This window comes from Rattus norvegicus, chromosome 1 (genome assembly GCF_036323735.1).
Source record: "Rattus norvegicus strain BN/NHsdMcwi chromosome 1, GRCr8, whole genome shotgun sequence".
NCBI lineage: Eukaryota > Metazoa > Chordata > Mammalia > Rodentia > Muridae > Rattus > Rattus norvegicus.
Window position 1 is genome coordinate 9,343,901 of NC_086019.1, and position 21,972 is coordinate 9,365,872.

At 43.9% G+C, this 21,972-nt stretch overlaps 2 protein-coding genes across 2 annotated transcripts in view; both read right to left on the minus strand.

The window, feature by feature from the left end:
- Positions 1-5,280: 5,280 nt before the first annotated feature.
- LOC134484947 (keratin-associated protein 5-1-like) lies at positions 5,281-13,408 on the minus strand. The gene is made up of 2 exons (XM_063280798.1): positions 6,176-13,408; positions 5,281-5,860 (listed from the first exon to the last, which is right to left on the minus strand). The coding sequence occupies exon 1, from the start codon at positions 11,659-11,661 to the stop codon at positions 10,519-10,521; it is 1,143 nt and encodes a 380-aa protein (XP_063136868.1). The 5' UTR covers positions 11,662-13,408; the 3' UTR covers positions 5,281-5,860; positions 6,176-10,518.
- Positions 13,409-13,552: 144 nt separating this feature from the next.
- The window catches only part of Zc2hc1b (zinc finger, C2HC-type containing 1B), a 27,763-nt gene continuing 19,343 nt past the window's right edge, over positions 13,553-21,972 (minus strand). The window contains exons 5-6 of the mRNA NM_001271310.2: positions 16,991-17,130; positions 13,553-13,783 (exon numbers count right to left, since the gene is read on the minus strand). Of these exons, the coding sequence (NP_001258239.1) occupies positions 13,754-13,783; positions 16,991-17,130 (170 nt within the window). The 3' untranslated portion in view covers positions 13,553-13,753. The remainder of the gene's footprint in view (positions 13,784-16,990; positions 17,131-21,972) is intronic.

Sequence of the window (21,972 nt, forward strand, 5' to 3'; positions counted from 1 at the left end):
GCTCTGGTACCAGCTTTCAACGCCAACTGCGATGTCTCCTTAACACTCCAACTTGTCCCTGTGCTTTGACCACGGAGACCATGTGCTCCCAGACCACATCCCTGGTGTTCTAAAGCTCTCGTCCTTGTTCCTCAGCTCATAAGATGTATAGATCATGTTAAAATGCTACTCCTTCCTCCAAGTTTCCAGTCTCTGTCACTTCAGCCATCAAGCTCCAGGGACGAAGCTGGTCTCTTTCCTCCATTTCCTGTAGGCTTTGCTGTCCAGTGTTAAATATAGATATAATGATTGGCTGTTCTCCTAGATGTAACAGACCTGGGAAACAACCATATATAGTAACTTAATGTTGAATAGTGGCTCCTTTTGAGCCTCCATGAGGGTTTGGCAACCTCATGTAACATCACAAGCTCTCCAGTGTTATAGGCTTCCCTGTGCTGTGACTTCTCATGGCTCTAGGATAAGAAAGACTGGTATACTCCTGTGTCCATGCTACTGTGAATTTAGAGGGACATTATACATGGGAGGGCCTGCATGCATCTTTTATTAATGAGAGTTAGGCAGTGAGAGCCTTAGTTTGGGGAAGTTGCTATAGTTCAGAAAGGTTTGGGTCTGTTCCCAATGTAGAGGCTATTAGTGGAATTACTCTAGGAAGAAGTGAAGCAGTTCTCTCTGTCTGTCTTTGTCTCTCTGTCTCTCTCTGTCTCTGTCTCTCTGTCTCTGTCTCTGTCTCTCTTTCTCACTCTCTCTCTCTCTCTCTCTCTCTCTCTCACACACACACACACACACACACACACACACACACACACACACGCACTCATCTTCTACTAGGAACATAATTCACGATTGGGCCATACCTGTGACCTTCAGTCTATAAAACTGTAAGCTAAACAAACCTATTTTTTTCCTCATAGAGTATCTAGTCTCAGGTTCTCATTATAGTAACTGAAAAATGGACTAACACAAAGGTTAACTAGTGGATAGAAGAATGACACTAGAGAAGGTCATGATTTTTTAAAAAGAGAGGAAGACCAATTAGCCTAAGCTACTAATTATCAAAGTCAGAGGACAGCTTGTAGAAGTAGATTCCGTCTTCCCACCACTTGGGTCCCAGGGTCCAAACTCACATCTTCAGGCTTGGTGGCAAGCTCATAGCCCTTATTCATTTGAGCCATCTTGTTTTGTTTTGTTTTGTTTTGTTTTGTTTTGTTTTGTTTTGTTTTTTTGGGTTTTTTTTGTCTTGTTTTTTAGAGTCTTCTGTTGTTTCATGCTATGGCAGAACACCCAGTGGTAAGAGACCACATTTACACACATGGGGGAGGGTGGAGCTCTCACACGCTAATTGACTCTCAGAAATCTCCCTCTTGACACAGTCGAACCAGGGGAATTAAGTTTCCAAAGCATGAACTTTGGTGAATATATTCTTACCATAGCCTTCTGCCTTAGCAGGCCCAAATGCATGTCCTCTTATGCAAAATAAATCCATTCTATTTCAACAGCACTGGTCTTAACTCATTTTTTTTTTAAATCTATGCCATAATTCACTCATCAGGCAAATTTCTCTTCGCTGTGAATCTGAGGAATTAAATGTCACTTGCTTCTAAACGAGATGACCAGACAGGCTTAGGATAAAGACTCTCATTTTAATAGGAAAGAAAGGGTTCACTGCTTCCTCTTAATCAGTGCAAAATACAAGAGAGGAAATATTAAATCTTAAGGCCCCAGGATAACCTCTTGTGATGCCATGCCTCACAGTCTGGACACACGGTAGTAGTGGGTCGGCCCCCAGAGTTCGAGGAAGTCTTACTTATCTGGCTCTGCTATGCTTGGTCTACCCAGCAACTCTCATGACTTGGCACTTTCCCCCTGCAGACCTCCTAGACCTGAGTTATGTGGTGTTCATATATAAGGCCTGCCATGGTTAACCTTCATGGCCCATTTGACTGGATAGAGAAGGATAAAGGAGACACTTCTGAGTGAGTCTGAGAGAACATTGCTAGAGAGTTTTAACTGAGGAGGAAGGATCTACCTTGAATGTATGCAGTAGGATCCCATAAGCTAAGAATCTGTGTCTGAATAAAAAAAGAAGAGGAGGAGGAGGAGGAAGAGGAGGAGGAGGAAGAGGAGGAGGAGGAGGAGGAGAAGAAGGAGGAGGAGGAGGAGGAAGAAGAAGGAGGAGGAAGAGGAGGAGGAAGAAGAAGAAGAGGAGGAGGAGGAAGGAAGGAGAAGAGGAGGAAGGGGAAGAAGGGGATGAGGAAGAGGAGGATGAGGAAGAGGAGGATGAGGATGAGGAAGAGGAAGAGGAAGGAGAAGGAGAAGGAGGAGAAGAAGGAGAAGAAGAAGGAGGAGGAGGAGAAGGAGAAGGAGGAGAAGGAGAAGGAGGAGGAGGAGAAGGAGGAGAAGAAGAAGGAGGAGGAGGAGGAGAAGGAGGAGAAGAAGGAGGAGGAGGAGGAGGAGAAGGAGGAGAAGAAGGAGAAGAAGGAGGAGGAGAAGGAGGAGAAGGAGGAGGAGGAGGAGGAGGAGGAGGAGGAGGAGGAGGAGGAGGAGAAGAAAGCGGGTACTGGAGGTGAAATGTCAACAGTTGTATCATGCCCCTGCTACAACAACTAGAGCTCCCTGGACACCATATTGCCTTCCCTGCCGGGATAGATTATGTCCTCGGGTTGCCTTTGTCTTAGTTTTCTCCCGGCAGCAAGAGCAGTAGCAAATATGTATTCCTACCTTCCCATGGTTTTAGGGGTCACCCTGCCCCAACAGCTCTGCTAAGTACTGCCTTAGGCTGAACTCTTTTGCAGTCTTACTTGAGTCTTACTGAGTCTTACTTGACTCAGGCAGGTTTCTGCCTGGATCCCCAAGCTGTCAGTGACATCACTTGAAGTCTACGAAGGCCCCAGTGATTTTACAACTACAAAGGTGGATACTGCCAGAGCTCTGGAAGCTTGCACCTTCCAGAGCAGTGGGTGGAGTCACATGCTCACCCCGTAGTCTCCCCACCTTGGACCATGGCTAGGACTGCTGAGGGAATATGCCAGAATTCAGAAAGCAGAGTCCTGAGGTACAGAGCAGTGAATGCCAAAGTCCCAAGGGCACTTCTCTGGAAATACTACCTTCAAAGTCTTAGCTTGCCTGCCTGGAAATTCTCTGAAATACCTTCAGGGTCTTTTGCTGACTTGAGGATTAGAAGCTGTCTTCTTTGTACCCATTAATCTCTTGAGCAAACAGTTGCTGGGCCACACCCTTTGCAGTCACGCCCAAACACAGATCTTTCATTCTATACATGGTCAGGCTGAGAGCTTTCCAAATCCTCCCTTTCTGCTTCCCTTTTAATTATGAATTCCACAGCTAAATCACTTCTGTTTTCTTTCCTTACTGTATGTGATCGAACTCAGCTGCAGGGTACCTTGAGTTCTTCCTGGCTTAGATAGTCTTTCTACCATATCTCGGTCTATTGCTCTTAAAGTCTGCCCACTGCAAAATTCTAGCATGCAGACAAGCCCTGCTAAGCTCCGTGCAGTTGCGTACAAACTCCAACTTCTAATACCATTTCTTCTCATTTCCCTCTGGAATCCAGGTGGAATGACCATCTGTTATCTGTATTTCTGCATTTTGAGCACAGGTATTTTAATAGAGGTAGGCGGTCACACACCACTTCACAATGGAGATACATTTCTAGGAGCGTGTGGCTATGTACAGTTTTGTTGAGCTAAGAGCACAGAGAACACTTACACACATCTAAACCTATCCACAGTATAGTCAGTCACTTAGTGTCCTCTGGGCGAGCTGGAGACTGGAACCTGGCCAGGCTGGAGAATGGTGAACAAGAGATGTATGAAGCCGTGGCCAGCATAATGCTGCTGCTTTCTAATATCATAATTTTTAGTATATAGGAACACACTAAAATAAAGCTAAGAAGTATGCTATAAGCACATAAATCGGCAACCCAGTCACTTGCTGCCATTAAGAAGCACTTTGTGCTAGACATTCTGCGTGCGCTATGCTTTTATACAGTTGTCAGGAAATGGGTTGGCTTGGGTCGTCAGCACCACTGCCAATACGTCAGCAGCGGGTTCTGTCACAATCCCATGGAAGCAATGCCATTGTTAGCCGATACTTGTTTTCCTGTTCAACTGGAAACCATCATTATATATGCAGTCTACTCTTGATCAGCATCGTATTGTATGGCCCAGGACAATCATTCCTAAGATTATTTAAGATTTGCCTCATGTTCTTGTCTTCTTAGCCCCAGTCAGAATTTGTCTTCCTCCGTTAACAACAATCTAGAGTTGTTTCTAGCTTGATTCTCCAATTTTCTCCTGCCTCTACCCTTTACCCAGCTCTAAAGAGGCATGTGTGCCTTCACAAGCGCATCTTTGATTTATTTCTTTGTTAGAGCAACAGCCACACTTCTCTGGTTTAGGGTTTTTGTCTTTGTTTTATTCTTTTGTTGTTTTGGTGCTTCTATAACAGGATATCCGAGACCAGATTCATCTAGACTGAGATTTCATTGTTACAGTCTGGAGGCTGGGAAGTCCAAGGTGAGCTGTCCGTGTTTGCTGCAGCGCCCATAGTAGGGAGACAACTACGAGTGAATGTGATCAAGAGAATCTCTTCCTTCCACATGTAACACAGTTCCAATAACCTGCCCATTCTCATAGAAGCAGCATTAACCTATTTACTAGGGCAGAGCTCTGATGACCACATCACAACTTCAAGGTCCCGTCTCTCAACATGGCCCCACGGGAGAGCAGCAGCACAGTGGTTCTAAACTTCCATTGACTGGTCAAGAACAGACAAGGCATTCGATGAGCTCTACCAGCTTGCTACTCTGCTGCCTAATGGACAAGAACGGAGTCCTACAGGGGGTGCCCCAGTCACGAGCAAGTGCCCAAGCCAGGACAGAAGATGGCTTTGTTCTTACTTGCCAGCTTGGCCGTCTCTGTATGCTGCCACAATAGAGAAATCATCCAGGGAAGAAACTTCTAATTTTAATAATAAACCTTACATGCTAGTTTTTTTCCTTTTTCTGTTTTTTTTCCAATTTCCACCCTCTTTCCAAGTTCTTTAGATTAGAGATCAAGAATCCCAGACATCGAGTGTTGAAGTCAGACTTAACTTTGTACACTGTCAACATCATCTCACCCTGATGAATTAAGAAATATTCCCTGTTGGCCAATGTGTATTGACCTCAAAATTCGCAGAGTGATTGTGAGTTTTTAAAGCATTATCATGTATTCTCTAAAGAAAGAAATGGAGGCTTTAAAAAAATATATACAGCATGAGTCATTACACTTTAAAGAAAAGTTTAATAGTAAAATTTTATTAAATAAATACATAGGGCTTGAGTTATTTCTTCTCAGTGAAAAGCAAAGCTCTACCTTACAACATTATTTCACAGCTCAGGAGAAAAGTAAAACCTTGTGAGGCTTCTGGGGAGAAGGCAGAGTGAAAAGCACTGGGCATGCCCCGTCTCAGCCCCATTGCAAGAACAAAGTCTGCTTGATGGAACTGCTATGGATCAAGGGCTTGCCTTTTCTAGGAGAAGGCTTGATCCGTAAAATAAAGTCATCAACGTCATCTCTTAGCACAGTCACAGTTTCACTTTCCCTCCCCATGCTCCAAGCTCAATCTGCACGTGACTTGTGGTATCTGAGATGGGCAGCAAGGATCCCATTCTCCAGCCATCTGGGGGCTGTGCTCTGACCATTGGTTGGTGTCTCTAATCCAAAGAGTGCGGGCAAAGAGGTAAATGGCCTCTGGCATTGCGCCTTCCCCCAGCGATCTCCCAGGTTGGCTTGATCTTCTAGGCTGGCTCTTGGAGATTTTAAAAAGTGAACCCTTTGTTTTTTTTTTTATCTTTTTTTTCCTGTAGGACAATCAAATACTAGAATCATGACATTCGAAAGATACTACGTATCTGGGAAAACTGAGAAATAAGTCTGTATTCCTAGAGCAAGGCACAGAGACCTGGCAGAGCAGTCAAACCTTCCTAGTGACATTTTAACACAGCTCCTAATGTTGCAGTGACCTCTAGCCATAAAATTATTTTTATTGCTACTTTGTAACTGCGATTTTGCTACCATCATAAACACAAGGTAATAGGCAGATGGTCTTAGGTGACCCCTGTGAAAGAGTATTTTGACCCCAAGGGGGTGGCTATGCACAGGTTGAAGGCCATTACCTTAGAGGATCTTGTGCTGGTCAAGGGCTCAAAGGCAGTCACAAGTTTTAAAACTCAGCAAACTCTGGGGAAGGAGGAGAATCCAGTTTCTGGAGTCATTACACCGTTAGATTTGGATGCCTAGTTTAAAACAAGACAGCAACAGCTTCTTTTGAGATTTATATAATGTGTCTGAGTGTTTGGCCTGCACGTATGTCTGTGCGTCATTTGCACACCAATGTCCACAGAGTTCGGAGGAGGGCGTTGAATGTGCTGGAACTGGGGCTTTGGATGGTTGCGAGCCACCATGTGGTTGCTGGGATTTGAACCCAGGTCCTCTGCAAGAGCAGCCAGTGCTCTTAACCTCTGAGCCACTGCTTTAGCCCCAGCATGCCTAGTTTTCAACAAGAAAACCACAAGGCATATGGTGAAATAAAGCAGTGTGCTCATTCAAAAGGAAAAATAAAATTAATCGTCCCTGAAAAGGATTTCATGACAGGCCTTCTGGACAGATCTAGTAGACAAAAACCATCTACTAGGCGTAACGGTCTTAACGTGCACAAAGAACCAAAGGCAACACCGAAACAGTCAAGACCAGGAAGTATGGGAGAAGGGAAACAGCCGCAAGGAGACGGAATTCCTAACAGAAACCAAAAATAGACTGTGACTGAAAAACAGAACTTAAAAAGGAACACTTTCCTAGAAGGTTTCTGGGACACAGTTGATCAGGGAGAAGAATTTGGAAATGGGAGGAGAGAAGTGGTCCATTTGGAAAAACCAGGCAGTTGAAACGATTGAAGGGGTTAGGAGAAAGGTCTCAGTTGGTAAATGTCTGCTGGGCATCCCACATAAACGCTGGGCATTCACTTTTGGCCCAGTGCTGACGAGGTGGATTCAGACAGGCGCCTGAGGTTTGCTGGTCAGCCAGCCCACCCCAACTGGGCACCCAGGCCAGTGCAAAATCCTACCTCAAACGAACAAAGAAACAAAGAACAAAAAAAAAACAGGCAAAACGGGGCTGGAGAAACGGCTCAGCGGTTAAGAGCACTGACTGCTCTTCCAGAGGTCCTGACTTCAATTCCCAGCAACCACATGGTGGCTCGCAACCATCTGTAATGAGATCCGATGCCCTTTTCTGGTGTGTCTGAAGACAGCGACAGTGTACTTATATATAATAAATAAATAAATAAACATGCAGACAGAACAAAAAACCACCCCCAACAAAAAAACAAGGCTGGCTATCCTCTTAGCAAACACACACACACACACACACACACACACACACACACACACACACAGACACACACACACACACACGAACGGAAACGTACAAAGAAGAAAATGAAACAGTGCCTAAGGGACCTGCAGAAGTGCATCAGGCAGCTCTATTAGTGTTGTGCTTTGGAAAAACACCTGACAGAAGGAACTCAAGGAGAGGTTTATTTTAGCTTCCCAGGTCTTAGAGGTACGTTCAGTCCATTACGGCAGGGAAGGTGTGGTAACCAGAGTGTGAGGGTGATAGTGACAGCTGCATGAAAGGGTAGTGAGAAGCGAATGCCGGTTCTTTCTCAGCATTCTTTTGAACTCTGCAGGATACAAGCCCACGGGATGGTGTGACCCACATTCAGGGTGGGTCTTCCCTTGCTTACTCAAATCTTTATGAAAATACTTTGGTAGACCTCCCCAGACGTGTGCTTCCACGGTGATTCTAAATAGTCAGGTTGACGGTGAAGGTTAATCATCACGCCAATGAGTATATACATTGTGGGAGGAAACATTCATTCTGGATTAAAAGAAAAGAGCCGAGAGGATTAACAACGGTAATGCCTGAAAAAATCCCCCAATTTAATGTCATAGGTATAGACACCCAAGAAATGCAACAAAGCCTAAGGGAGATGAATCTAAAAAGACCGAACTCAGACAAAATCAAACTTCCAAAAGAAGAGGAATCTTGAAAGCAGCTGGGAAAGGGGTAAGCCACGTACAAGGGACTCCCCAGTAAGGCCACCTGCAGTTTTCATAGAAACTTTCACGGGCAGAAGACGATATGTTCAAAATGTCTTAAAAATAGCCAACCAAATAAACAAGGAAACATCAGCCAGGAATCCAATGTCCTTTAAAAGTAAGAGAGAAGTGAAGAAATTCCTAGCTAAAGGAATTTGCTATGTTTATCCTGTAAGAATGCTCAAGGGAACTCCTGAGAGGGAATGAGGGACCTTAAGCAGTAACTCAGACCTCTCTGAAGAAATAAAGATGTAATATAGAGGTAACCACGTGGGCAATGACAAAAGTTGGTATTTATACAACTTTAGCTTCTAAGAGTTTTTTCCTTCCCAACGTAATTTAAGAGAATGATTAGTTTCTATTTGTGGGTACAAGGTTTCTGTAAAAACATAGTCCTGTGATGTCAAAAAGAAAAAGGTTCATGGCGGTGTGGCTTGAATCTCAGCATCGAGGAGGCAGAGCTAGTAAATGTCTGAGTTTGAAGTCAGCCTTGATTGCCAAGGGAGTATACATTACCATCTCATCTCAACAAACAAAAAAGAGAGGACGGTATGCCAGGACAACAAGATGGTTTAGTGGGTAAAGTACTCGCGGCCAAGCGTGATGGCCTGTGTCTGGTCTTTGGGACCCACATATACAAAATGAATAAATAATAACAACTATCTAAATAAATAAATGTAAAAAAGAAAGTCTTGGAAACAGCTATTAAAGGAACAAAAGTCTTCGTACATTACAGAAGATGCCATAAATTCAAATTAGAGTGTTATGACTTTAGCATGTTGAATGGAATTCTTATGGTAATCACAAGGCTCATAGCTATAAAATGTATATAAAAAGAAAATAAGAAAGGAATTTAAATATTCCACCATAAAATTCAACAAAAGGGAAATTAAAAAAAGCAATATAGGAAATAAAAAAAAAGAACCCAAAGACAAATTGCAAATAAATAGTAAAATGAAGACAATCCCTCAGCAACTAGTTTGCATGTGAATAGAGTAAACACTTCCGCCAAATTCTAGAGATTTAAAAGTAGATGGGACATGATCCAGCCAGATGATACCTATAAAGTACTCATCTTGGACCTAAACAAACAAATAGCTTTGAAAATCAAAGAACACAAAATAATGTATCTTGAAAAAGTCATTTGAAAAGAGCAAGAATTGTCATACTAATGTCATGCAAAATGGACTTTAAATCAAAAAGTTCTCAGGAGACAAGGAAGGATATTATACATTAATAAAAAGTGCAATGAGGAAAAGAGATATGGCAATTATTAGCCTAACATTAGATCCTTCAAAATATAGGGGAAAAAAAAACCTAAAAGAATAAACCAACGAAAATGAGAGCATAACATACCAAGACCTGGGAAATGCAGCAAAGGCAGACGTAACGAGAAATTTATAGCTGTAAAGGTTTATGTTAAAGTAAAATCAAAAAGAAGCCAGATGAGCTGCCTGGCACTTGCAGTCCCAGCAGGAGAAGGCAGAGGTGGGGGGGTGCACTTCAGGTTCAAGGCCAATTTGGTCTACACAGGAAGTTCTAGTCAAGTTTGCATAGCAAGCTCTTGTCTTAGGAAACCCCTAAAATGAAATCAAACCAACATCCTAATTTGGGAACTTACCAGAAGCAGGACAAATCCTTGCTACTAATTTGCTTTAGCCAGATAATTTTTATCACTGCAACAGAAAAGTATACAAGACAAAGAGTTCGTTTTAGTTCTTAACTTGGATGCATTTAGAATGACTTTGAGTTGGTCGAACACACATCTGGGTTTGAGGGTGTTTGCAGATGGTTACATCAGGGCGAGAGACCCACCCTGAATATGGGAAGCCTCGTTCATCTACTCAGGCTGAGGGTTCAGATAATAAAAGGTGACAAAGGGAGAAAGCCAGCTCAGAATACTCGAGCCTTCCATGTACAGCTTTGTCTGCTTCCTGGCCACCATGATACGAGCTTATCTTCTGTGCCCTGCCCTCAAATGTATGTCTTCATACCTCTAAATTATGAGGCCAAACAAATCCTCCCTCCCTTAATTTGTTTCTGCTGGGCATTTGTTGATCATAGAAGAAAAAAATACAGCAACAAATTAAAAATGGAAATGAATGACATTTCTCCAAAGACAATACGTTAAGGGTCAATGAGCACTTGAAAAGTTTTTTTAAGCATCATAAATCATTAAATAGATGCACATAAAAATAACAATGACATATCACTTTATAGTTAGGACTGTCCCCTCCCTTCCCATGGTTTGGTGGAGACTGGGGAAATGGGCCTCTTTTTTGAACAATGTTTGTAGGTAGAAAACTGTACAACTGGCATAGAAAACCTCACGGTGGCTTCTCAAAAATGTGAAAACAGAACTAGTATATGACCCAGCAATTTTGCTTCTGAGCATCTACCCCAGGAGTTGAAAGTTCAGATCTCAAGGAACCCACTGCATTTGGATGGATGACTAGAGAAACAAAATATCCTACACAAACACACAGAAACACCCACACACAGACACACACACAGACATACACAGAAACACACACACACAGACACACATACACACAGACACACACATGCACAGACACACACACAAACACAACACACACACACAGACACACACACAGACACACACACAGACACACACAGACACACACATGCACAGACACACACACAGACACACACACAGACACACACACAGACACACACACAGACACACACATGCACAGACACACAGACACAGACACACACACACAGACACACACACAGACACACACACAGACACACGCACAGAAACACACACACACAGACACACTACACACAGACACACACATGCAGACACACACACAGACACACACACAAACACAACAGACACACAGACACACACACAGACACACACACACAGACACACACAGAAACACACAGAAACACACACACACAGACACACATACACACAGACACACACATGCACAGACACACACAAACACAACACACACACACAGACACACACACAGACTCACACACAGACACACACAGACACACACATGCACAGACACACACACACAGACACACACACAGACACATACACAGACATACACACACAGACACACACAGACACACACAGACACAGACACACAGACACAGACACACACACACAGACACACACACAGACACACGCACAGAAACACACACACAGACACACTACACACAGACACACACATGCAGACACACACACAGACACACACACACATACACACACACAGACACACACACACACAGACACACACACAGACACACATACACACAGACACACACACAAACACACATACACACACAGACACACACACACAGACACACACACACAGACACACATACACACAGACACACACACAAACACAACACACACACAGACACACACACACAGACACACACATACACACAGACACACAGACAGACACACACACACACACACACACTGACATGTTAAGCCTTAAAAAGGACGGTAATTCTAACATATGCTACACTATGGTTGGACCTTGAAGACATTACACTAAGTGGAATAATGTGGACACGAAGGTGGAAATGCAGTGCGGCTGTGGGTATAACCGGAGTAGACAAGATGCAGAGACAGTGGCTGCTAGACACTGAGAGAGGAGATATCGCAGAGTTCATGTTTAATGGGCACACACTTTTAAGTTTCACAGAATGGGAGAGCCATACACCCAGCTACTGGGGAGGCTGAGGCAGCAGGAAGGCCTGCAGATTGGAGGCTCGTGGGTTACAGAAGGAGCTCGAGCCCAGTGTGGCTCACTGAGTGTGTCTCTCAAAAGAAAAAGGCAAAACCAGGCTGGCAGGATGGTCCGCCATGTAAAGGTGCTTGCTCTTTGATCCCTGGGGCCTATGTAATAAAAGGAGAGAACTGACCCTTGCAAGTTGTCCTCTAACCCCCAGAGGAGTGCCATTGTCCTGTGCCACACACGCATGGTCTAAATACAATTTAAAAGAAAAGAGAGGGAGAGGGACATAGCTCAGTGGCAGCAGACACTAGGACAGAGTGAGCAAGGACCTAGGCTTCCTTTTCAGGGCTGGGCAGGAAACAGCAGTAGAGGGGGATGGCACGGTTGCTCTGGTGCAATATGATGAATGCATTTAATACCACTGAGCTGTTTGTTAAAACGGTTAGGATGGTAAATGTATGTAAAAATTGGGAAAAAATGAAAAAAAAATTTAATAAACAATACAACCAGTAACATGGCCAAAACAAAAACCAAAGAAACGAAACTCTATCCGGGGTTTTATAAGGCTGTGCAGATAGCTTTAAAATATCTGGGGGTTGTTGTTGATGTTGTTGTTGTTCATTTGTTTGGTTTGTGTGTGTGTGTGTGTGTGTGTGTGTGTGTGTGTGTGTGTGTGGTGTATGTGCACACCTATATATGGAGATCGGGGGGATGGGGTCAGGTGTCTCTCTGTCTTATTCCCTTGAGGCAGGGGTCTCTTGCTGAGCCTGGGGCTCCAGCGGTCCAGCCTTCAACCACTTTCTCCCACAGCTCCAGGGTTATGTTCCTGGCCACTCCCAGCATTTTACTGGGAACCGGAATGTTCATGCTTGCACAGCGAGCTCTCTCACCCACTGAGTCGTTTCCCAGGACCCTCTATTCAGTTTTTAATCCCATGATAAGTCGCTCAAAATAAACAGCAAGACTTCCTGGTATTACCACTGGGGCTGAGACTGGCTGGTACCTCTTCTAGACATGACTACTGTCCAGAAGTGACACTGCGTGGCTGGGAAATAACACATACCGTCTGAACAGCACATGTGGGCGAGCGATGTCAAAGCACAGGGGAAGAGTCCTGGGAATGGAGGGAACAGGAGAACAGGACCAGGGAAATGGGGGGAGGGAGAAAGGGGAGGGGGAGGGGAGTGATAGACATCAACCATAGCAAAGTATTGTGCTAATACCATAGGGCAATTGGTTCCTTTGTAGGTTGACTTTATAAAAGTGCCTGCTGTGCTTGTTTGCTATGCAGCTTACCTGGGGTGGAGAGCACTGCAAGATACCTAATCCAGCTTGCTGGCTACCAGCCATGCGCCTTAGAAAGGTCACCTATCCCCCTTGAGCCTCAGTTTCCTTATCTGTGGGTGGCAACGTAAACTACGTAGAGGCTCTGTGGGAGGGAGGCACAAGACCAGTATCGTGATGGTGATGGCTATGCTTGCTGCCACGCTGAAGAAGCTATTCCTTTGCACACCCGTCGTGTGAACTGTCCGTCTCAGTCTTTTCTGTTCTAGCAGGCTGGAGAGCAGCGGCCGTGGATTCCTGCTGCTCTAATCAAACAGGTCAGGGTGATGCTAGCAGGGTAGGAAATATCCCCTCTTGGCAAATAAGCTTCAACGTCAAACAGACCCACGGGATGCCATTTTCTCATTTACTGCTCACCAGCTGGTCATCACAGCAGCAGGACAGAGGCTCTGCTCCCATGACTTGACAACACAAGCACATGGTGCGTGCTCTGACTTACTGGAACTAGCCAGGCTGTCGGTTTTTATTTTTTGGTCTCCACAGTCCTGCTATGCCGAAGGGCACCCACAGCACTCGTAACAGTTGGTTATTTTTTGGGACTCGCCGGGGCCTTACCCTACAGATGGAAAGAGAAACACCACTGTAACCCTGGGTACCAAGCATGAAGTAAACTTATACTCACTCAACGAACAGGAGGTTAGAGTCCTCATGTGGACCCTTTCACCCGGAGGAAGGAGACACAAACTCTGTACTTCAGTTAGCCTAAACCCTGGTTTTCTGCGGGTGCTCAAAGCACAGTTTGGTTTGGAAGCATTCATTCTGTAAGCAAGCCTTGGGGTTGGGGTGGTCTAGTTATCATATATATGATATAATATATGTATATGTATATATATAATCATATATCATATACATAAAATCAGTTGTGTGAGGACAGAATAAATCATTTAATGTCGGTAGGGGTATAGTTGTGAAATAACTTATTTTTCTTTATGCTTGAAGATGGCTTTATTTTCTAAAGAGAAGGAAAACAGAGATTGACAGGCAGCACATGTTTTAAGTCTAGAATTCCAACATCCCTAGACCTTTGCCAGTCGCAAGGAGCAGCTGCAGACTGCACAGATGCAAACAAAACAAGGACAAAAGCCTTCCGAGGAGCCCCTCTTAGCCTACTGTGGCTCTACCCCCCAAGCCTGTGGGAAATACGGCACAAAGATAATCTGATATTTAAGTAAACGCCTCACCACTTTGAGGATTATTGCGATAATTCAGCAGGCAGATCATCCGTCGTTAGCCAGCTAAACTATTATTATTTTTTTGTTATTAGTGTTTTGTGTGTAGAGAACGTTGTGTGTACACGTTCAAGTTGGTGTTGGTGTCTGCCCAAGCAAGTGGAGGTGAGAGGAGGATGTGGGCTATCTTTCTATTATCACCTAGCTTACTTTTTGAGACAGGGTCTTTCATTGAGCTGAAAGCTTGCTATTTGGCTCTCTTTGCTCCCCAGCACTGGATTTGTAGACGCGTGTGGCTATAATTGGCTTTTATGTGCTGGTGATTTGAATTCAGGTCCCTCCCTTTCCCAGCGAATGCTCCCATTGCGTCTGTTCTCTAGCCCCCAAAGGCTTATTTTTAGAGGCCCATATTGGTCTCCTCTGGTTAAGGGCATGACAGAGTTTTTAAGTTGATTCTGTTTGAAATAGAAACACATTCTGGCCCTGCCACCAGCAGTCCTGAAAGCCCGAAACAAAACCTCCCTTCTTGTCCCATTTCTTGAACAAGCTTCGCTATTAGGCAAGGTCCCAGAGTGGTGGCGTTGGCACTCGGGGAGCAAACACTGCCATTCAGACAGTGAGCCACGGAATTCAGGGAGCAAAGCCATCTCCCCTCTGTGCTCCCAGTCACCGAGAAACTCTGGAAAACAGTGAGAGGAACGGGGCCAAGTCACTGGTTACCCTCAGGATAGCCAGCTGGCCTTTTTCACAAATAAAAGCCACTTCTGTCTGCTGGATCCCTTCACCCTCTTTGGCCCCTAATACTAACACTGGCACGCTCCGCAGCGGACAGAACCGTCTGTGGTAATAGCAGTTGCCGGGACTGCCGTTCAGGGAGGAAGATACAGAACCCCCACACTTAGGTTGAATTCGAGCCTAAAGTCGCCATAGTCCTTCAAAATTGTGATTTCAAAGACCAGAAAGAGGAAAGGGCTTCTGGAAAGGGAAAGGATAGACAAGGGAACTTCTGGGCCTCTTAGTACCAACAACTCCTATAGTTGAGGGGTTAATGCTACTTACAGGCAGAAGTAAATCTCAAAGCTTCACCTGCAAATAATCAACTGTACATTGACAGTGGGAAATGGAGCCCTCCACACCAACCACTGGGTCCCGGCTGTCTTGACCTTCCCCAAACTATCTCAGCTTGGAAAACTGTCTGTAACCTGCACCCACCACCTGCCCAGCACACACACACCCTCCTTCCCATGTTCCTTTAGGTTTAGAACACTTCTGACCCAAAGAAACACTCCAAAATCAGAAGCATTTTGACCACCAGCATGGCCACACGTGATGTATTGCAGACCAAACACAGGTGCATGGAAAGCTTTGTATAAACTGCCTTCAGGCTAGTGTGTCTTAAGCATACATGTACATACCATACACATACACATATCTGCAATATTTCTGGTCCCAATAATTTTAGATATGGGATTTTGAGCCTGTACCATTGTCCGTGTAGACTCTAGTGCCTCGGTTTTATTTTGGTGCCAATCATTTTCTCAGCTTCATTAATTATCCCTCATGCCATTCTCCTATTAGTCCCTTCCTCCCAGGAGCCCTAATTATCCTGCCACTGTATGTTCTTCCTGGTCTCCCTCCATTCATCTTGCACAATGACTGTAAAAATGTCCACTTCACGGCACTCTGTTTTTCCCTACTGGATACATGTCTACCTTGCCTTTGATGACACAGAAAGCTCCTATTAAAAACAAAAATGCAACAGAAAAGCCAATCCTGCCAGGCAAGGTGGCGCAGTACTTGGGAAACAGAGACAGGCAGATTTCTGAGTTTGAAGACAGCTGGCCTGGTTTATAGAGGAAGTTTCTAGATGCTAGAGCTATACAGAGAGGCTCTGCTCACTTAAAAAAAAAAAAAAGCTAGAAGCCATGGGAAAGGGGTAGGAAAAAAGGTGGGGAACACAGCTGCGTTCCTTCCCAGAAACTTTCCAATTCCCGCTCCCAGACTCTCAGGCTTGGCTGTTCCCAGATTTCTGAGCATCTGTATGATCGATTCCTTTCATCCTCCAATCTTAACTGGCTTGAACCATAACCCCTCTACATCTGTCACCTTTGTTGCTCCATCTTGTCAATCCCCATCAGAGACTGTGTTTCTGGTTAGAGCCTCCGGCCATAAACAAGGCGAGCTCTACATCTCATCCCTCCCCCTTCGCCTCTACGCAGCAGAACTCAACCCGCAAGGCATCTTCTTGGCAACATTGTTCCCACCCAGACCAGTCCCACTGAGTCATAGGTCTTTTCTGGGTGGGTGAGGCTGATAAACAACACTGGATAAGCCTGGTGTTAGCTCATGCCACAGAGACATTCTTTTTATACTGAAGTCTTCATCCCGAGAGGCTTCAAACACTTCAGAATGATTTCTTTTTCTGCAACACCCAAAGCCAGAAGCAGACAACTCCCGTGGAGACGAATAATCGTGATCGGCGTTCTGATCCTCGTGATTCTGAGGACAGACAGTTGAGCTCCCTGGCAGATCCTCCCTATTCGCCCTAGGCACGCAAGGACACAAATTCCCAAATCAGGAGAAAAGATATTTACCTGAGCTCTGGCTGCCAGTCTGGCTGCCATTTGGTTTGAGTCGAAGACGCGCCGAGAGGTCTGATTTTTGCAGAAATTAATATGTCGCTGGGCAGCGGTTTCGTTAAACCTCCTCATACAGTAAGGGCATTGAATATAATCTGGATGGGAATGGACCAACAAACCATGATTAACGCTGCAAAAACAACCGTGGAATGAAACTATCTGAGATGGATTAATAGGCTGTAAACTGCAGCAACACCGAAGTACAAGGTCCCAGACTGTGGTTTGAGACGGCCTAACCCAAAAGGGGAAGCCTAAATAAAGACATGGTGGGGGCGGGGGGGGGGGAGAAAAGGCATCCTCTAGGCCTTTATTTCAACCAAGAACATCCCTTTAAAACGTTTGCATAACATCTTTTTTACATGATAGATCAATTATATTTAGGAACGTCAAAATTGCAGCTGTGTCTGTAGACGCTGAGGTCACAGCAGGCTAGCTTTAGTGGTAAGATTGTTCGTGGATGACCCACAAGAAGATGGTACTAGTTGAGACAGAAGGTTTTTCAGAGAGTTACAGAGTTACAGGGAGTTGTTATTTAGTTTCAAAATATGGGTGGGTGGCAGTGGTGATGTTGGACTCTGATATCATAGTCATTAGCGACAAGAATGTATTTTTGCAGTGCCTCATTTTTTGTTTTATTTTGGGTTTTTTTTTGATTAATTTACATGAGGAGGCAAATGCGATACTCAGGAAGGGAAAATATATAAAGAGAGTAGGGGAAGAGCTGATAGGGGGGTTAAAAGTTGAAGACCAGTCAGGGAAGGCTGGTGGGAAAGCAGCTTTAGAACCAGCTTCAGTTTCCCAGGCAGCTTCTCGTGATCCTAGCTGGTCTGTGGTTCTGTATAGCACCTTGTCAAATTTTCTTTCATGTTTTATTATCAGATATAACTGGCTAGTGAAAGACATGGGAATCGGGAAAGATCTGAGGTCGTCTTGTACCATGGAAGATTCTCATAAGCAAAGTTGGGCCTCTGCCTATCTTCTCTAAGCACGGAGGGATTAGGGTCAGCTTTGTTCTTGACTTCGACATCTTTAGGGGATAGCCGAGGGGATGTGAGTGACGTCAAGAGTTTCTTCCCAGAAAGGGTCTGAGCTGTATCACCCTTACACTTTAGGATGGAAGTTTACATTATTGAATAGTCAAAATTCCTACACGTACAGCCATGTCTTGAGAGACAGAGTTCTTTTATTTTTTTAAACCCTATTTTAAGCCCTATCGTGAAGCAGTTTGCAGAGTTTTCTATTTAAACAGATTTCTTCTGAAAACGTATTCTCCTCAAATGTAAAAGTTATAAACGTTTAGAGACGATCTGGTAAAATCAAAATTTTATTTCCCATTCTGGAAAACAGCACTAATCATTTATTAAATGCCTGCTATAGGCCACACATTGATTTTTACACAAAGATGCAATGTCTCTGTGGTCAGGGAACACGTATTTGAATGCAGAAACAAGAAACGAAAAATGAAAATTTCACACAGTGATGAATGGCTTTTAAAAAAGCCCAACCACTGGACAGCATTAAGAAATAATGATGAGGAGTTGGGGATTTAGCTCAGTGGTAGAGCGCTTGCCTAGCAAGCGCAAGGTCCTGGGTTCGGTCCCCAGCTCAAAAAAAAAAAAAAAAAAAAAAGAGAGAGAAATAATGATGAGCTTAGTTCTAGGGCCTGTCTGACTGGTTCTGAGCCCAAGTCCTTCCCTTGCTACGCTTAGGAACTTGGAGGAGTTGCTCAACTTGCACAGGTCCCCATCTCCTCAGCACAACCATATCACCCCTTTCATCAGGGTGTTGTGAAAGTTAACAGACAATCCACACAAGAGCTTGGCACCACGGGAAGGGTGGGACGTAGGAGAATGTTATAGTCTCGCTGTACGGAAACAGGTCCAGCAAGCATATGCTTCCAACTCCTAAACAAGCCAGCAACTGCTTAGAAACTAGAATGAGCCAAGACGATTCAGAACCCACCCACCGTGCTGTAGAAAACCTATCTAGAAATGGACATCCAGCATGTTAACTGTTTCTTGCCTTTTCCAGGTGGGAAAGGAGTCTTAGAGCAGACACATTGATCCCATAGAACCTACTCAGGTCAGTCGAAGGCAATGATTTATCATCGGAACTGAATTCCATTAGTTCTTCTATTCATTGCTGCCCTTCTGTGCGCCTCTAATTGCATACCACCACGGAGGCAACAGGGTTTGAATATATCTTCCTGCCAACCAAAGTCTCTGAGATAATGAGGCAAACACACTCTCCAATTAGTAAGGAAGCACTAGATCCCCTGAGACCCCTAGGAGGAATGAGAAGCCAGGGCATGGGAGTATAGTACAAAGAACAGACAGAGTGGAAGATCCCGTGGTGAGGTATTCGGGGTTGCTGTTAGAATTTACATCAAGTCGTCTGAACACGGTGTGTCACAGCTACATGTTATATCCTAGTCTCGAATGGAATAATCTTTCTTCATTTATTAATTGTGAACTCACCAAAAATTACTGTGTCCTATTTATTTCTATTGAAAATAATTTCAAAGCCTAGAGTGACAATTATTGCACTGCCAAAGGAGAGTTCAAAAATTGGACCACAAAAGGATTCTGATAGGAAAGGTGGTTACCAGATCTCCTGTAAAATTAAGGTAGTCAAATAAAAAGTATTTTCAACGCAAAAATTACCCAGAGATCCTTTTCGCAGCCTATGAGATGCTGACCACCACTCTATCATAGAATGAACCCAATCCTAAGTGCTATAAATTATGGCTCCTATAAAATCTTGCAATGGTATGGAGATGTGAATCTTTAGCAGACTTGGTTAAACCAGTCAGAACTAGAATAAACATATACAGGTCATCTGAGTCCTAGAAATGGGGAAATCATCCTGATAAGTAAAAGGAAATTGCTTGCAAACTCATGCACATTAGGTCATATTATATATAAAATTCTCCTTTTATGTGCATATACATTTGCTAGTACATGAGCCTATGAATTCAGGTTAACATAAAGTCCTCTCAAGTGCAATGAGAACATGCTAAAGTGAGGTATTGTTTAGTTGTTATTGCTAGTAAGGAATTTAATTAAAAAATTGTATTTTAGCATAAAAAAATCCAAAAGGAAGAAAATCAATCGAGCGTGTGATGACTCCTGTGAGGAGAATTTCTTTAAAGAGTAACAATAATCCTGTAATTTTAGAGACCACCGGGTAAGGAAAGAAAATCACGAAACCCATCTGACATGGTTTTACTTCATTAAGTAACCATAAGGTAGCCAGCAGCGTGCAGCCTCTGATGTTGGAAAGAAACAGTTTCTCATAAGAGGTATGTTTTTGTTCTGTGGCTATGACTCAGACAGCAAAACAGTTACCTTTCATTGTACAATGAAGCAAGTTGGATGCCCCAAACCCAGATAGAAGTGTTGTGTGCAGTGGCACGAGCTAGTGACCGCAACACTGCCTGTGGGTAGGCAGAAAGGAGGATGGCTGGGACTCATTGGTCAGCAGGTCTAATCTAGTCAGTGAGCCGCTGGCCAATGAGAGACTCCCTCAAAATAGGTGGATGGTCTTCTCTAGGGCAACAGATGAGTTTCTTCTCTGACTTGCATCCTCATATGCATGGCCATAAGCACACCTATTCAAACACATATGCACATACAAGCATATATTTCTCTGATACTTTGTTACTGGCCTGGTAGACAGATCTTTGCATTAAAGGTATTAAGATGATACATTATGGTTGGGGATTTAGCTCAGTGGTAGAGCGCTTGCCTAGGAAGCGTAAGGCCCTGGGTTCGGTCCCCAGCTCCGAAAAAAAAAAGAACCAAAAAAAAAAAAAAAAAAAAGATGATACATTATATTAAGCTACATTTTTGTTAATGTGCAGCAAAACAAAGCAGTTATTAAGATTATTTTCTGGTACAGCAGATGATTTAAATTCTACCAGGTATGTGCTTACACCGTGGCTTGTTTTTAGACTTTTGAAGTGAACTCTTTGGAAGATTAATTTACATAATAAAACACATTTGTTTTAAGTGGGCAATTCTGCGCATCTTGACAAATGTGTGCATTTGCTTAATCACTCCAATTAAAATGTAAAACATCTTACCCCCATTTTTTTTTTCTCACGCTGCCTTTCAGACACAATTCTCCAGATGCAGCCCTGGTCAAATATCAGTGACCTCTTTTCCTGTTGCCACAGACAAGTTTTACTGGCTCTGTGGTTTCGATACTAGAGAACCCATCTTGCTCGAGTACAGTGGTTCTGTCGAATAGATTCATCTGTACTTCACAGCTTGTTTTCCTTCATGCCGGTTGGCAGACATTTTCAGTTAAGGAAACAGAACACAGGGATTGCCTTGTTTCATGTTTGCATCAGCAGTGGATATGACGTATAGGAGCTACAGATTCCAATCATATTGTAGGGGCTCAATTTTAATCATACACGTGAGTGTTGTGCTGTCAATGTGACACATACTAGGAATACCTGAAAAGAGGAACCTTCAACTGAGAAAATACTTCGATCAGACTGCCCTGTGGTCAAGCCTGTGGGTCTTTTTTTTTTTTTTTTAATTCATGATTGATGTAGGGAGTCTCTGCTCACTATGCCACTTCTATACAGATGGCCCTGGCTTGTATAAGAAACCAAGCCGGGGTTGGGGATTTAGCTCAGTGGTAGAGCACTTCCCTAGCAAATGCAAGGCCCTGGGTTCGGTCCCCAGCTCCGAAAAAAAGAAAAGAAAAGAAAAAAAAAGAGCAAGAAACCAAGCCAACCAACTAAACAGACAATACAATCTGAGTCATCCATGGGGTTTAGCATTCTTCTATGGTTCCGGTTCAGTTCCTGCCTCAGTTCCTGTCTTGAGTTCCTGTCCCGACTTCTTTCAACAATGATGGACTGTGATTGGAATGTGTAAGCCAAATAAACCCTTTCCCCCTTAAGTTGGTCCCGGTCAGTAGTT